This window comes from Hermetia illucens, chromosome 4, assembly GCF_905115235.1.
Source record: "Hermetia illucens chromosome 4, iHerIll2.2.curated.20191125, whole genome shotgun sequence".
Lineage (NCBI taxonomy): Eukaryota > Metazoa > Arthropoda > Insecta > Diptera > Stratiomyidae > Hermetia > Hermetia illucens.
In genome coordinates, this window is record NC_051852.1 from 75,367,365 (window position 1) to 75,385,494 (window position 18,130).

Sequence of the window (18,130 nt, forward strand, 5' to 3'; positions counted from 1 at the left end):
CGCAGATTTTCCACGATCGGTGCAAATCCATATCGATCGCGGATTTTCTCATTTCAGATGTGATCGAAACGTGTCACACACCAGTGCAATGCAACTTCTTCGTCTCTGTTACCGCAAGACGCCGTTCATTCCCTTTTATAGTCGGCCAAGACTCAAAACTGTAGAGAGCGGCAGACGGACGACATTGTGGTAAATTTTAGATTTGGGACGTGCACTAATACGTCGATCACAAAGAACATCATTTGTGGAATGCGACTTCATCCAGTGTGAAGTAATTTCATTACGCAGTTCTCTATTGGCCGATAGCATTGACTCGAGATATTTAAATCCCTGAGTTCTGGCAATGGCAGTAACCTGCTCCTCGAGATATTTAAATCACTCAGCTCTAGAAATGGCAGCAACCTACCCAGAACTGACGATTTAAATATCTTGGGTCAATGCTATTAGCCAATGGAGAACTACGTTATGCTCCTCACATAGGGAAACACAAAACCTTTTATACCTGAAGCGTCAAGCTTCCGATTTCCCGACTTGTTTTCTTTTAATTTAATTAAAAATAACCACTTTTCAATAAAGGGTTGCCTTCCTTTATTTTTTACTGCCCCTAATATTCTTTTAGCCAAGCTGCTAAACAATCTTTCTTATGAATTGCGGCGTTTTCCTGCTGAAAAATCATGGATCTTTCTGTAAATTCCCATTATTTAATCACTAACCTCATCCTCTGACATCCTCGCTGTTCATTCAACCGGAAATTTTATTTTTGTTTTACCGTGATGATCCCATCTGACAGAGACTCAAAATCCTTTCGTTGTTTTGGAGGTATTGAAAACAAGTCGTTTTGTGTATTTCTTATATGAGTGGACAATTGTTCCATTTGTATCTAGCACGTATATGCATGAAGCGACAAGTATGACCTACTACAACTTTGTTAGTAATAGAGTGATTTCCACCAAACTTGATGAGAGGTTTTACAGCCAATTACTAAAAATTATAGTAATGTACTATTATTAACTTTGTTTTAATAGATATCGTTATGGATGGTATTTTGGTGTATAGGCATCATATAGTGGCAACTTCTTGATTTCTTCCAGATTTTTCGGTTCGGTAAGCTCTGAGAATGTGTCCATGAAAGAAATCACTACTTTCCAGCCCCCTTCAAAGCTGTGATGAGCTTTGGGAAGTACTGATTGAGACCTTTCCTTTGATATCCCACATGACTACATTCGGTGAAAAATTGTACACTCTCCTTTTTTGTGAATGTTTATGCGTAGGTCGGGTAGGTGGGAGACAAACACCCACCCGTGGACAAAAATGGGCATGGGACACCCGGAGCCAGATATGGATATGGAGGAATAGAAGAGAGTGAAAATTACGGTGTTGAGAGGGGCTCGAAACCCCAGTACCGGCGGTTTTGGGTAGTGGGCAAGCAGACTCCCAGTCATCGATATCCCCAGACTACAGGGCCTCGGGATTAATTGGACACCGTTGTATTATTACAAGTAACGGAGATATGCCATATACCGATATTCTCAGGAAGGACAAATCTGACCTGGAATTGATGGACCTTAGAGAAAGCGTCAGCCGAATCAGACGTTCCCAAAAAGAAGATGTGATGCTGGCATTGAAGAAGTCTCCGGGTAAGACGGCTTTGGCTTCGTAAGACGGCTTCGGCAAGACGAAGAGGTCTTTAGAAGAAGAGGCACAAGTACGGGCTAAAAACCAGGAGATTGTGATACAATGTAAAGACATTGATGAAGCCACTTCCAAAGAGAACTTCCGGGAGGCCCTAGAAAAACAATTCGGACCACTCGGTTTGCTTGCAGGTATACGGCAACTAGAAGCTTGCCAGCTGAAGCAGCGTTCAAACTGCTAGCGGCTGGTAAAGTAAAAGTAGGTGGAGTCCTCCACCGACTCAGACCTCGAATTTGGCCACATAGTAGCGTACCGGTGATTTCAAAGGGAAAAAGTGCATCAGGAATCAGTCTCACCCATTGCGAGATAGCGCGAGACCTACTAGAATCATCGAACCTTATCGCAACAATAAGGGGCTACAGATGTAAGCGGCAAGGCGGCAAATGATACAGTTTCCAGAAATTGGATTCCTTAGGGTAAAAATAGCCTGCATCTACATATACAGATTAAGAAAAGAACTAGTTTTTTTCCTTATTTTGTAAATCTTTTATTATCTTTAGCATACAATTGTTTCGGGTACCATGTTCCTCCTTCATCACATTTCATTACATGAGCTGTGGATTGGAGCAGTCAAACTTCGAATGCCAGGAAGCGTATTTTGCTCGACGGTTTTGCGGAGCTGGACTTGGTCCTTGCAAACATCGGAAATGTAGACACTTTTCGCGGGACAAGCTCGGGCTCAATTTAATATATGTGAGTACCTCATTGGCGAGGAATATGGTCTGGTCAGTGAGCGCTATACTCATAGTCATCACCAGGCAATTTTCTTCCAGATCGCGGAGTTGCAGGCTGTAGACTTTCTAGCAAGAAGGATCTGCCAATGATCTAGAGGAACATAAAAAACGAAAAGTAGGCTAAAGTAGGAGGAACTTTGTGCGGAAGCAGACCAAAACCCTCGGGGAACAGCACACATGGTTGATATGAAGAAGATAAGAGGGCAAACACCACATCTGACCTGTCCGAATCTTCTTCTAGAAACAGTGATGGCGCTCTTCCCCCCGCATAAAGGGGAGCGTAACAAATATAACCAAGTATAAGATATCTTTACCATATCTGCGGTAACCAAGGAGGAAGATTTGTGGGAGCATCGGTGACAATACAGCTCTTGGTTTTGATGCTATTCCTAATAGAGCCCTGAAACTCGTTGTCAGGACCAGACCCGACTGGTTTATCATTGTATATGAGGCATCCTTCCTAGAAGGAACTAGTTTTGTTAACGAAGCCCAATAAGCAGCCAGAACATCCATCATCATATCGTCCGATTTGCCTTATAGACACGGCACCAAAAATGCTTGAAAGGGTCATCTGCAATAGACTTCTCCTTATCATAGAATAAAGGGATAGCCTATTGGAGCGAAAGTTTGGTTTTTATACAACGATCGATGCCGTAGACGTGAAGCAGGCTCGAGACGCCATGGCCTCTAATAAATGTTGTGCATTTGACGCCAAAAATGCTTTCAATTCAGTCAGCTGGGAATGGATAACAACCTCACTGCCTAAAGTGGGTGTCCCTAGTTATTTGACTAAGCTCGTCGAAAGTTACCTGTCGGAAAGGACCCTCTGGTACGATACGGATGAGGGACCTAAGAAATACACTGGCACAGCCGGAGTACCACAGGGTTCAGTGTTGGGTTCTCTTCTGTGAAATTTGATGTAGCATGGGTTCCTTGTTCTTCCCGTTGCAAGTGTTCTAGCAGTGGGGGTCGTCGCGAAACAACCTCAAGATGTTGAAATGTATGCCAGTGAAACCATCAGTGCCATCAAAGTGGATGATGCCCAATACTGGAGGTCCAAGATCCTGTTCCTGTTATACGCGGCATCGGTCTGGGAGGAAGGACTACCGTGTGAGAACAATCGGAGGAGGGTAAACATGACTTTCCGCTTAGTAGCATTAAAGGCGCTTTTTACAATCAGAGCGTAATTAGTAGTCTGTTTGTGATTGTGATTTCTCAGAAATGAAATAACATATTGGTTTGCGTTTTTTTATTTTTAATGAATGAAATCAAAATAAAAACTGTATTCGATTGTTGCTGTTATACATAGAGTTGCGTTTGATGTTGAAGTTGTCCTTGTGTCTGAGACTTGCTCCAACTGCTTCCGCATTTTTTACCAAACCACGAACCGAATGAAAAAACAGACATAGATATAACAATAATAAGATCTCGGCCGTAGCTGCTCCCAAGCCCGGTTGTGGAAGGAGGAGGGATGGATAGCTTCAGTCTGGGGGTAGGTGAGAAAAGTACAGGAGTTTTGCAGTCTTGCAGATTACTCACTGACCAAGCTATCACAACACTTAGCAGTTAGGTATAAAATGCAAATCCATCTAATGAGAAGGAGAAATTTGAGGTCCGGTACGGATAACCGGCGGAAGTCATCTGACTTGGTGACTGGGTTGAACTCCTGTTATGAAGAAGCCGGCGTCGAAACCGCTAGTCGTGGGCCGATTCGACGTCTAGACAGCACGATGACCAGAAGCGTTGCTCCGCCCATTGCAGTTGTTTCGCCATAATATGTGGCGACCACTTCAGTAGGTTCGCGTAGACAACGGATGTAGTGGACTGAGGAAATGAACCTCTTCATCGTCCGCTCCTACTACGAAATAACGGCGAGGGTACATCTTATCGCCCCTTGTTGTACCAGTGATTCGTCGAGCGTATCCGAAATTGGCGCACGTGACTGTGCAGCGAGTCGCACACCAGTACCGCTTTATAACTCGCAGCGACACAGTCCCAGCCATCATTAGGGAGCATGTTCGACTTGAAGTCATCGCGGAAACTGGTGATCGAGAGTCAATGGGGGCAGAGGCGGCGGCATCAACAGCATCATGTCGCTGAAGTTTCCGCTGAGGTTCGAGACGAATTTCAAAGATGTGATCGTGTATAGAATTCTCGGAAATGGATCCTTTGCATAGACCAGGTATTCCCAGGCTCTATGCATCTCCAGCAACTCCGGCATCTCGGTTGTGCTAATATGTCGCTTCGGCAACTACAATCACTTGTGTATTGTGGTGCAGTTGCGGTTGTCAGATTGCACGGTCAGAAGATTCGTTTTCGTGTTATTGGTTTGAGTGGCCGAAGAGATCCACCATGGAAAATTCGTCTGAGGCGTCGGCGGGACTCACTAAGACAGGACATTGCTAGGCTGATTCAAATCAGCTCTGGCAATGCCAGCAGACGGTGAAGAATTAAGTGCAGAGGGTTTACAGGAACCATGTCATTCCTAGTGAAACACCCGTAGTTGAAATTCTGGACACACTAAAGTAGAAAGTTTCTGTCGTATGCAATTGGTTATAGCGATATAGCGAAAGTCGTTTCAGACGTGTCCAGAATGCAAAGTACGCAAGGAACCAGCGGAGTTTTTGCAGATTATTCAACGAATCCCAACAGAGCGTCGAAATAGTATTGCGGTGGACTTAGGGGGTTACCCGCCCAGCATGTTGAGTGGATCATCGCCGAAGGAACCCGCCATGCCACAACGTCTGACATGGATTTTGCGGATGTTACCGAAGACGAGCCATAAACAGTTCGAAGAACTGGATGGGCCCAGGTCTGGATCTGGTGCAGAACTTCTGGTACAAAAAGTTCACCAGTATACATGGTCGGTTGGGACACAGCATAAATCAGGTGATTAGTCAGCCGGAGGAATTTTCACTTTTCCTCACGTTATCCCTAAAAAGGACACGACGCAATACTCCGCAGACCCAAAACCGATTACTTACCAACCCTCTACAAATTCATGACGTCCATTATTAGTTGAAGACTCAATGTGCCCCTCGAGAGTAACAACATTCCTTCCGAGGAGCAGAAGCGCTGCCGAGTTATCAACTCGGTAGTTGTAGGATAAGCAATTAGAGGCCAAAGGAAGCTCTTTAGTTGCTACATCGATTATGCCAAGGCTTTCAATAGCATCCCGCACACCTTCCTAACCGATGTCCTAGATCTGCATCGCATTGATCCGAAGCTAATAAAATGTTTGGCAACAGTCCACCGCCACCTTATCAGTTCGTTCATCTGAGAGTGCCAATACCTCTGAGACCACATCCATATAAGGAGAGGCATCTTCCAGAGGGATTCCTTGAATCCCCCCCTGGCACTGAAATCGCATCTCTCCGAAAAGAATAAAATAAGCGCATTGAATGTAGTCTATCCCTTCATTGGCTTATGCATTCGAAATATTGCCGTGGAAAAAAAACGATCTGGAAAACGTCCACCGGCGAATACGTACAGCTTTATCCAAAGTCTGAATGCATCATCCAAACTATGCCGTGGAGTGGATGAACCTGCCTCGTGACATCGGAAGTAGGGCAGACGAGTCACTTGCATGCAGCTGTTTGTAAGGCAGACTGTGGGCTGATCCCACTTAATTCGAAGGATCGGTCTTTCAATCCTCTGAGTGGGGGGAAGTCCAACCAAGATTGAATCGATGAATAGAACTTGAAGGCAATGCATGGCAAACACGTGAATTGTCTTTGGTAGCCACTTGTCGAACAGATGGCTATGTGCTGGGGAGCTTTTTGCTGAAACGGAGGGATTCATGCGTGCCATTGAGGACGGCGTGGTCCCCGCCCGAGCTTAAAAAGTTCATAATGGAAAAAGAGCGGCGCTAAAAAGATTAGACCATCTCATTTCTTGCTGTACTGTTATGGAACCGGTGCAATACACCACCTGGAATAATGGTAATCCATCAAAACTTTACATCCAAGCATGGGCTGATCACGGGAACATCTCCGGTTTACCGATATGAGCCGCAAGCAGTACTTGGTAGTTCTGTTTGCATCATATATTGGGACCGGCAAGTTCTAATTGATTGTCATATTACACACAATAAACCTGACGTACTGTTAGTTGAGAATACGGGTCGCTCCGCGTATATTATTGATGTTGCTATCCCCCCTAACAGCAACATCGAACGGAAATAGGTGGAGAAGAAGGTAAACTATGAGCCCTGACTCGGGAAATCAAAGAAATTTGGCGTCTCGAGCGGCTTCCCTTGATGTGCTGGGACTCTCACACAATCTGATTCAAACTGTGCAGAAGTACACCATTCTGCATACGTACTCGATGTTGCGGGGATTTCTCGACGGATTCTTACCAAAAGCCCCTTTAGTTTCTAAGTAGGTAGGATCGTCCGAGCCTAAATGCTTGCACTTCTTGCTAGTATTAAGTAAAATCGGGCGTCTGCCGAGAATATGACAACTCATAATAATCGTTGGTGCAACAATCCAATTGGATCAGGGCCTTGAAGTGTGTTAGAGCACTTCATTCAAGATCGTAACGGTACCCTACAGTACACTGTAGGAGCCAATGTGGTCAGCATTGTGCTCGCTCGAGATTATTACCCTAATTTCGAGTCATTCACAACTGAGTCGACTAGCATCCGACGTCAAATCACGATGCAAATCCCACTGCCACCATTGAGATTTGAACCGCGAGCTTCCGTACGACAGCTTTGTGCTCTACCCACCCAGCTATCCGGAGTAGATATTATCCTCACCCTAAACCAACTGCCCATTCCCGGATACTGTACATACACATGCACGTATATAAATTGATTGTACCTATATTTTCGGTGTACTTCGTGCACAAAAGCATACATGTGCATGTGTATAGTACGTATATTGAATACCGCTGGTTTAATGTACAAATACAGGGTGTGGCAGCATAACTTCCTTTTTTAAAATGCGCGCCACTCAGTTAGTTGATGTCATAGCGGAGCGCTAGCGGAACTCCGCCATGCTATTAACATAGTATGCTGGTCCCAAGCCCAGGTAAAGGAGGAGGGTTTGAGGCAACGTACTCTGTACTATCCTCAGTAAAACAAAAATAAAATGCTGAGATCAGGGAAAGAGATAAATAGAGTATAGTTGGAGTTATTCTACTATGCTAAATCCTACCTGATCTCTCTTGGTGACAGGCCCCGCGACAGGTCGACCAAGAAAAAGCATAGAATGTCGTTACAAACATGATGATCGGATTAAGTCACAGGCCTCGGAGAAATGCTAGGGCGTCCACCTCAGTCGACGCGGCAGGACGGGCCCCGGTCCTGTCGAGAAATGGGTAAGGGTTCTTGACGCATGGGCGGCGTCAGGACGTAAGCAAGTTAGTCCGCACACAACGAACAAAACAAATACGTGTCTGCACGGTAAATGTTGGTACCCTAACTGGAAAGACGAAGGAACTCGCAAGAGCCCTTCGGAAAAGGTGCATTGACATCTGCGCTCTGCAAGAAACCCGATGGTCTGATTCCAAAAGCTGCGTCATTGAACGCGAACGCGGTAAAAATGGCTACAAACTTCTCTATTTTGGTAACCCACACACTCAATATGGTGTTGGCATTGCCATCTCAGAGGGTTTCTGTGATGCCATTAAAGAAGTTGAACGATTTGATGATCGGCTGATGAAGGTCACCATTATATCAGCTGATCGCACTATTCACTTCTTCACCGCGTATGCACCACAGACAGGCCGACCTGATGCCAAGAAAGATGCTTTCTGGCAACTTCTCGATGAAAAGACTTGTCACGTGCCTGCTGACGATTACATAATCATTGCCGGCGACCTTAATGGTCATATGGGTGAAAAGGCAGACGGTAACAGGTGCCATGGGGGAAAGCGGTTCGGAGCGCGCAATGAAGGTGGCGAATGTATAATCGATTTTGCGGACACCCATGGCCTTGTACTTATGAATACATGGTTCATCAAACGATTGTCTCATCTTCCCACATTTTATAGTGGCAACAATAAAACGCAAATCGACTATATTCTCATAAGACGCCAACATTTTACCACCGTCACTGATTGCAAAGTCGTTCCCTATGAGACCATCGCACCTCAACATCGGCCGTTGATTGCTGTCCTGCGAATTAAGCCACCGATAAAACGGCGTGAGGAACGCACTGGCCCGCCGCGCATTAAATGGTGGCGATTTGGTGAGAAGAAAGAAGAAACGGTCTCACTCATACGATTGCCAACCATTACGAATGTGGAAGAATCATGGAACGAAATGAAAGACACGATCTACAAAGCAGCCTCTGCAACCCACGGGGTCACCAAGCCGGGTAAGCGGTACATCAACCGAGATACTTGGCTTTGGAATGATGATGTTGAAATGAAGGTCCGTGAAAAGAAACGCCTCTACCACAAACTTCTCGACGATAAAACGCCTGCTAATTGGCAAATTTATAAGAATGCCAACCGGGAAGCAAAGAAAGCGGTCGCTGTCACCCGAGCGAACCATTTCAAAAATCTTTACGATAAACTGGACACTCGGAATGGCGAGAGAGATCTGTATCGACTTGCTAAAAGCCGCGATGAACGCACACAGGATATCGAACACTTCTGTTGTGTTAATGACAAGAACGGTACTTTGCTTACCAACCGTCGAGCCGCAACGGATAGATGGCGAGAATACTTCGAGCAGATTTCAACTGAAAAGTTTGCTCATCCTCCACTTTCACAATCATTGCCGACATTTGGAGCAGTTCCATCTGTCAGCGCAACTGAAGTCGAGGAGGCAATAAAACAAATGAAATCGGGGAAAGCAACAGGACCTGACGATATCGCATCTGAGCTCCGGAAAGCGAAGAGCTGGGACCCAATACTGTGGCTCAGTGAATTCTTTAACCGGGTTATTCAGGAAGCAAGAACACCATCTGACTGGCAAGAAAGTACTACTGTTCCAATATGGAAAAAGAAAGGTAGCCCAGCAGAATGTTCAAATTACCGTCCGATCCGGTTACTTTCCCATACTATGAAGATTTTTGAACGCATTCTTGATAACCGTATTCGCGAAATCGTTGAAATAACCGTGAATCAAGCCGGATTTGTCAAGAACTGCGGAACTACTGACGCAATACACGCTGTGCGGTTACTCATGGAGAAACACCGTGAGAAGCATCGCCCTCTTTACATTGCCTTTCTGGATCTAGAGAAAGCGTTTGACCGTGTACCACACGAACTTATCTGGTATGTTTTACGACAACACTTCGTGCCAGAAGAACTCGTGCGCTGGGTTCAATTGCTCTACCACGATCCGAAAAGTGAAGTTCGAAGTATGGCGGGTGTATTGAAACCGCTTCGTGTCTCTGTTGGTGTTCGTGCCAACGAGAATTCACTTCCAAAGATTGGTCTGAACATCGAAGTCGATGGTAAACGACCAAAAGGCAGACCTAAGCAACGGTGGCTTGATACGCTGGATGGGGATTTGAAGGCCTCGAGATTGCACCCAGATCAGGCATTCGATAGAGCCAAATGGCGAAACCGATCACGACGAGCCGACCCCGCTTGTGAACGGGACAAAAGCTGAAGAAAAAGAAGAAGATAGCGGAGCGCTAGTGGTCTCGTTCAAGAGGGGATACTGTAAAGTTTTGTCCCGACATGGTTCAGTCGCCATCATGCGTTGGAATAGTGAGGAGTGTGCCTTTGCCGTTGAGGTTTACTTTTCAAGCGGATGTTCGGTTATTGCAACACAGCGCGCATTTCGGAATCGGTTTAATTTAGCCCCCTTGGCTCCCGTCCCAGACCGCAAATCAATTGTTACATGGGTCACTACATTCAGACAAACTGCAAGTGCGACAAAAGGAAGAACTGGAGTCCCTCGGCCCGTTAGATCACTTGAGAACATTGAAGCAGTGAGAGCGTCAATCTTGCGATCACCACGGCGTTCTGCGCGCAAACACGCATCTGCCCTTGGACTATCCGATCGTTCTGTAAGAAGAATTGTTCGTGATGATCTTCATTTTCATCCCTATAAAATGGCGATAGTGCAGTAACTTTCAGAACGTGACTTCAATTCTCGCATGAACGCGTGTGAGCTTCTTCTTGATGTCGTTCCCGAGGGTGCTATTGTTTTTTTTAGCGATGAAGCCCATTTTCATTTGTGTGGGTCGGTTAACAAACAAAACATGCGCTACTGGGCTGACACCAACCCTCGAGAATTGCATCAAAAGCCTTTGCATTCACCCAAAGTTACAGTGTGGTGTGGAATTTCCTCAGCTGGAATTATTGGTCCCTGGTTTTTTGAGGAAAATCAGGTTACAGTGACTGTAACCTGATTTTTGTAAAAGTGAATTCCGACCGGTATGTAAACATGCTAGAGAATTTTTTTTCCCACGGCTAGAAAATTTGGATTTGGGGGACATTTGGTTCCAACAAGACGGTGCAACAGCACACACTTCAAGAGCATCGATGGCTGTTTTGAGGGAACACTTTCCAGAGCGCCTTATCTCAATTAGAGGCGATTTGGAATGGCCGGCACGCTCTCCCGATCTGTCCCCTTGTGATTTTTTTCTATGGGGCTATTTGAAATCCCGTGTTTATGTGAACCGTCCAAGAACCCTACAAGATTTGAAGACCAATATCCAAGAAGAAATTGCCAACATAACACCTGCTATGCTAACAAGAGTCATGACAAACGCCAGAAATCGGTTTACGCAATGTATGGAGAATGGGGGACGTCACCTAACAGATTTCATATTCAAAACAATATAAATAAAAACTTTAGACATGTACCTACATTATAAAAAATAAATAAATATTTTCCGATGCATACAATAGTTTTTATTGAGTTTTAAAAAAAGGAAGTTATGCTGCCGCACCCTGTAAAACCTATGATAACCTAAAAGGAAAATACTACTTCCGTAAACTGGAAAAACTAATCAACGAATACATCGATAATTGCGAAACATGCGGTAAAACCAAATGCGACAGAAAGCCGTATAAAATCAAATTTGAAATTTCAGAAACCCCTAACGACGTTAACGAAATAGTCATAATGGACATTTACATGACTAAAAACAAAAATTATTTCACAACTTTCGACAAATTTTCGAAATACCTTCATATAAAATATACTCTCGATAAAAACCCTATAACCCTAATAAAACTAATACAAGAATATATAACGACATTCGGCAAACCCAAAAAGGTTATATTCGACAACGCTTTCGACGTAATATCAATAACACAATTTCTAAAGTCAAAAGACATAGAATACCACACAACAGCCCCAGGATCCCATACAGGAACGGCAGACATTAATAGATATCATAATACACTCACCGAACGAATTAGAACAATCCAAGAAATAGACAGACAAAAGGATTTAGACTTTGTCATATTAGAAGCTGTAGAATCATACAATAACACAGTACATTCCACAACGGGCTATACACCATTCGAAATTCAATTCGGAAAAATCAACAAAAACAAATTAACAGAAAGAATGAAAAACAGAAAAAACATATGGATTTCTAAAATTAACCAAAAACGCGAAAAAAACCCGATATAGAAAACAAACAAGTCTACGTAAAGAAAACTTTTAGAAGAAAAAACGACCTCTATTCGAAAGAAGAGAAATAGAGAAAGACAGTAATAAAAATATAATACAGAAAAAGAATAATAAAAAAATGAACCTTGATAGAATCAAACGTCAACCCAAATACTATAAAAATAAAGAAACTAATACAAAAGAACTAATAAAAAAAGACCCTATAAAATACCCAATAGAGAAATACGGTATTTCCATTTACGAAAATGATCTAAAAACCCTCGATAATCAAAACTGGCTCAACGATAATATAATAAACTTTTATCTAAATCTCATAATAGAAAATAACAATAAAGTATATGTATTCAGTACCTTCTTCATAAACAAATATTTAGAACAAGGATACGACTCTGTTAAAAGATGGACCAAAAAAGTCAACACATTTAACTACGACACAATCTTGATACCAACCCACATAAGAGGAAATCATTGGACATTAATACTCATTAACAACAAAACAAAGGAAATAACAACAACTACACGTTAGAAAAACTACAGAATTATTTAAATCTTGAATCCCTAGACAAACTCAAGAAAGAGTTACCTGAAAAATATATAACCATTAACGAAATAGACATCCTTCATCAGCACAATAGTTATGATTGCGGAGTCTACATTCTTAAATTCGCAGAACTAATAACTCAAAATAAACCCCTAATATTCACTCAATCAAACATACCTTTGTATAGACATCAAATCAAAGAAAATATCCTTAACGGAAAAATAATTTGAAAAACTTTCTTTTTCGGATGATATCATCTTTATCATGTTACCATCCATGGTAACTAGTGAACCCCAGTACATTAAAAATGAGAAAATTAAATCAAACTCAGGAATAATCTTAATCCCCAAGAACGAACCGGCAACTTTAATAAAAGATTGGTACAGAATCTACCACACCATTAACCTAAAATCCTATGTAAAAGCCATAAATAATATCCAAAATACAAAAATCAATAATAGTTACATTCAACTTAATAAAATCAGAATTAACACTAATTAATTCAAAAATTAATATAAAAACATCTCAAATAATCACAAATAACAAAACCCTAGGTCAACAAAAGAAAGAAGAATTTGAACATTGGAATGAATGCACCTTTCTGAAATATAACGAAACATTAGATAAAATGAGTAAATGCCTAGAAGTTAAAAACTCCTTCCCAGATTACAAACACTTACACTCAGTCAACATGACTACCCTGGAACTTTACGTTCAATATTGTAATGATAATCCCAAAAACGAACAATGTATACCCCTATTTAATAACGCCTCAGAGCATATAAACTTTTTCAATTGCATGAAAAAAGACATAGTCAAAAATTGTCACACCCACCATGTCATACACAAAAGAGGACTTTTCAATTTCATCGGAACAGGATATAATTGGTTATTCGGACTAGTTGATAGAGACGAATACAACCAGATCCTAGAGCATATGCAGATCATTGATTCGAACAATCATGAAATTATAAAAAAATTAAATAATCAAATTAAAATAAATTCAATATTGCAAGAAAATATGAACCAAATCAATAAAAACATAAATAATATTCAAAAGCAAGTTAGCACAGAATTTATAAAAAAGTTAAATGAATTTCAAAAGTTAGTAAACGAAGAATTAATTGAAATTAAAATCACTCAGGCCTTAAGTCATATTCAAGACGAATTAGAAAAAATTATCGACAATATCAACTCTGCAAAAATAGGAATAATGACAAGATCACTATTAACAAAAGACGAAATAAATACCCAAAACATTAGTCTTAACCAATTAAAATTAACAACACTAATTGTACTACAAAAAGAGAATAAACTAACCTTTGTAATATCAATACCAAACATTATTGAGTACCCACAATTCTTTGTAAGAAAAATTGTAAATCAAAATTTTGAATATCTAAACATAACCAATTCCATTGCTATAAAAACATCAGATAATAAATATTGTAAATTAGAAAAATACATTAAAAATTTGTGTAAACCAATAAACTGTAAATCTTGTAAAGTAAGAGATGAAAACTTCTCATACATAGAAGAAATCGAAAATGGAAAAATACTCGTTGTAAACGCAAAAAAATTAAATTGTGAACAAAAATGTAAACAAACAAATGTAATAACACTCCAAGGAAATTATGTAATAACCTTTGTAAACTGTGAAGTTACCATTAACAATAATACTTACGTAAATAAAGTAATAAACCATATTGACAACCTCGTAACAAGTCCAATTACAAACATATCAGACATAAAATTTGAGTTCAATTTCACGGAAATTAAAATTAAAACCTTTCAAAACAATGAAGAAATCAGAGAATTGCATTACATAAACAAAAAGACCTGGATATCAACTTCTACCATTCTCATAATAATCTCAATAATTCTAGCACTAATTTTTTTCACTTATTGTAAACTGAAAAATAAAACAATAAAAATTAAAAATTTTACCCCAACGGTAAATAAAATTAGAGAAAACCAGGCAAAATTCAATAAGGAGGACGAATCTGTTTCCTTTGAGGACAAAGTAAAGTGAAAGGAGGGGGAGGCTACATGTCCTGTAACATGCGTCACTCCACTATACACAAACACCACATGCCCATAATACGTATGAGTCGTCAACATCTTATCTTCATAAAATGTATCTTACTAAACTCGAGCGAAATAATGTAAACATTGTCATTCTAACAGGAGCTAGAATCTATCCACAAGAGATAAGCAACATTTGAATATAAACAAAAACATGACTCAAACGAACATTGAGCGATATCGAGTTACAAAAGATGCAACTTTGCAAACTCAGCAATTTGCGTCCTTTGTTCAACTCAACTATAAATATAAGTTAGAATTGATCTAAGTCTTTAGTCTTAGGCAAATTATTGGCAAAATAAAACCTAATCACTCCGAGTATCACCCGTGTTTTTTATTTTAAACAACAGTCGGTATAGACTCGTAACTGCACATTGTGATTTTTTTCAGATTTTTCGAATGGAAAAACATACATAGAGAGATGAGCATAAAACCTTTATACCCAAAGTGCTTACTTGCTTACTGGAAAATCAAGTTTCTGCTGAAAATCTTAACTACTTTTTCAAGGTGAATTCCAGTATTATCTTGCTGAAGAAAAAAAAGCCAATTCTCAATTTTTGCGAAATTATTGTTAAGCATTGCCACATATCGGTGGTTGTTCAAGCTAAAAACGGAATTTTTACTGTTGTAGCAGCCTAAACCATTTTACTTCCTCTACCATGCTGTCTCTTGCTCGAAATTTTTGCTTCTTTTTTTTTAAACATCTAAATAAGAACTGAAAACGACGGACCCGTCGAGATCGATTTTTTCTCTTCCAATACAGGCAAGTTTCAGGAAATGCCATTCTGGCTATTTTATGCTATTCTAATATTCTTCCAATCTTATGGCGGCCATTCACGGTGAGACAGGCCTGCCAGTTACGCCTGACCAATGAACAGTCTATCTGGCCGACTGTTGGACTGAAAACACCATGTGCGTGTCAGCCACCTGGAGCACAGTATAGCTAATAAGGAGTATCCCCACTAAATGGTCTGGAATTGCGAATATATTAGGGAAGCTTATCCACATCATAGCCTCTAAAAATCTAGCAGTATCTAGCGGATAAGCTTCCCCAATACATTTGCAAATATGGAGAATTTAGGGTGGATACTGCCTACCCGAACGACACCATCCGTTCAACTTTGACCGTGAAAGGAGTTGAGGCGCATGTCAGAGATATTTTTGCGTTTGAGCATTTATGAAAAATGCTTACCAGCGATGAAAATGGACATAAAATTCTCGTTAACTGTCTAAACATATATGAAATTTTCGCTCACTGCTTAAACAGCCTGTGTGTGACGACCAGTAGTCAGGCGTAACTGACAGGCCGAACTGACCGTAGATGGCGATCTAAGCACATTTGAAATTCTCGCTCACCGCCTAAGTAGCGTGTGTGATGACCGTCAACAGGGTGCATCAATGTGGGCAGGTACTGATTTGCTTTATATCGTTGGAGGCCGACCGTTTTTCAATCGATCTCCGGCCGCCTGAATAGTCCGAGCCACCAGGTAACTGCGGACTGTTCAAATATAACTTATACGCCGGTCTGATCGTAGCTTGCGGCCTTTAGTATCGATGCCCGCGTTGCCCGCGATTTGTCGTGCAGTTAGCATACAATTAGATGCTAATTAAATAATTCTCTGTTCGGACAAAGACTTACAATTTCTTCGCGATCCTTTGACCTTTTCTTACCATTATCGGCAGAGACAACTTTCACCTACTATAACTTTAGTAATAATGATACGATTCAAACTTTCCAATATCATGCCCTATATTATGCTCAATGTTTTTAGAGATTATATTGGGCGAAAAGAATTTTGCACAATCCTTTCGCAAGTTGGGCGAGCTTAATCTTAAACAAAAGAACAAATTATGGCATTACTCATAATTGCCTCTGCCGTTCCGCCGTAATCTCGTGAAAAACAGTCCATGCGGATCTTAAAATAATGTATAAAATTATTTTAATGTCTTTCATCATCAGAGAGCTCAGCTTGGACCAACAATGTGGATAGTTATTCAAGCTTGAAAGGGAGTTTGTTTGGAATAAGACGAATGAGTTCTTGCTTGTATATCTACATATATACTTTATGTTATGGTAAGTGCTTTGAGGTTACTGGCCAACCGAATCATCATTTTGCTTTCGGCTTGTGGACCACTATTAAAAAAATATATTAAAGGTGCATTCATACGCAGAAGCACGCAAATGAAGAGATTTATGTACCATTATGCAACTTACTTGGAATTCCCAGAAGAGCGTTAATTTGCCCACTAGCGATTGTAATCGCAGCGGCGGTTGTGAATCCATTTGTTACCGGGGCTGATATGAATTGCACCAGGAATCCGAAATGTAGAAGGCCAAAGAGTGTTATCACTGCTCCAGTCAAGAAGCAAGCCAAAATAGCAAAGTCGACGCTGATGTCAACATAGCGCTGCACCATCAATGCCATAATTGCTGTTGGGCCTGGGGATTTGGCGGCGTTATCATTCGAATGTCGGTGATCTCCGGAATATTTGTAAATTACCTATAGTGATGTCTTTGCACGACCCGAATAGAATATAGGTAAAGCTTCCCATGAAGGCTGCGTACAGGCCATACTGGGGCCCAAGCCCGGACACAACTCCATACGCTATTCCTTGCGGTATCGCCGTGAGTCCAACGGTCAACCCCGCGATAAAATCTCTTAATAAGTAAATTAATTTATAGTCTGGAAGCCACTTGGTTATTGGCAGCCGATTTGTTAGTGCCGACCTCGAGCAAGCCGACTTTGTCCCATTTTTCAGCACGCTTATCACATTTGGGAACTCTTCTTGATAGTACTGATTGCTACTTTCTGCAAATAAGTTCTCAGTCAATTACTCACACTTACGAAACATTCGATTTGACTAGGGCGCAAATTCACTTTACCTTGGTCGACGACTACTGCTGAATTGCGATTTCCGGCCGACGACCTACTCATTTTGATGAATATTGCAATTAACTATTATAATACACTTTCCAACAACGCAGCAGTATCATGCAACTACACACTACGTACGTATCTGATTCATTATAAACAGACCATTCGCTAACTAGGAGATCACGGAACAGACTGTTTGCTTTGTGAAAATGCCGGCTGTTCCGAGATTTTTTGCACGCACTGAATTATAAGAAAAGGGCCCTAAGTGGAAATGTCTAGACTTTCTAGTTTCAGAAGCAAAACAAGTTATGGCGGTTTTCAATTCAACACCGATTCCGATGCGATATCTATCTTGTACGATGACAGAGTTGGAGTAGTCTTGATTAGATTCTAGATTTCCGTCTGTTTGCGTTTCAGGCTCTTTTCACTGAATCTTATCAATAACGATCTCGCGATTAATTGACTGGAAACAATGTAACCGAACGAAAAACATATTTGTATCTGTATTCATTACAATTTATCGCGAAAGTTTTCATCCCAAGTAGATTAGATATAACGAAGCTTAGGAATATCAGCTTATATGTATGTACTTTATGCAGATTATGTAGATGTACAAAAAGTTGGAACCTGCCGAAAAGTCCATGCTGAA

General features: G+C 41.1%; 1 protein-coding gene across 3 annotated transcripts in view; it reads right to left on the reverse strand.

The window, feature by feature from the left end:
- Positions 1–17,976, reverse strand: part of LOC119655037 (sodium-independent sulfate anion transporter-like) — a 33,791-nt gene extending 15,815 nt beyond the window's left edge. For 2 of the 3 annotated variants that reach the window (XR_005249871.1, XR_005249870.1), the window contains exons 1-3: positions 17,490–17,976; positions 17,107–17,415; positions 16,821–17,045 (exon numbers count right to left, since the gene is read on the reverse strand). Coding sequence is in view for 1 of the 3 variants with exons in the window: in XM_038060713.1 (XP_037916641.1) it covers positions 16,821–17,045; positions 17,107–17,415; positions 17,490–17,541 (586 nt within the window). In the remaining 2 variants the exon portion in view is untranslated. The remainder of the gene's footprint in view (positions 1–16,820; positions 17,046–17,106; positions 17,416–17,489) is intronic. The other variant, XM_038060713.1, reaches the window with a different exon arrangement.
- Between the last annotated feature and the right edge of the window lie 154 nt (positions 17,977–18,130).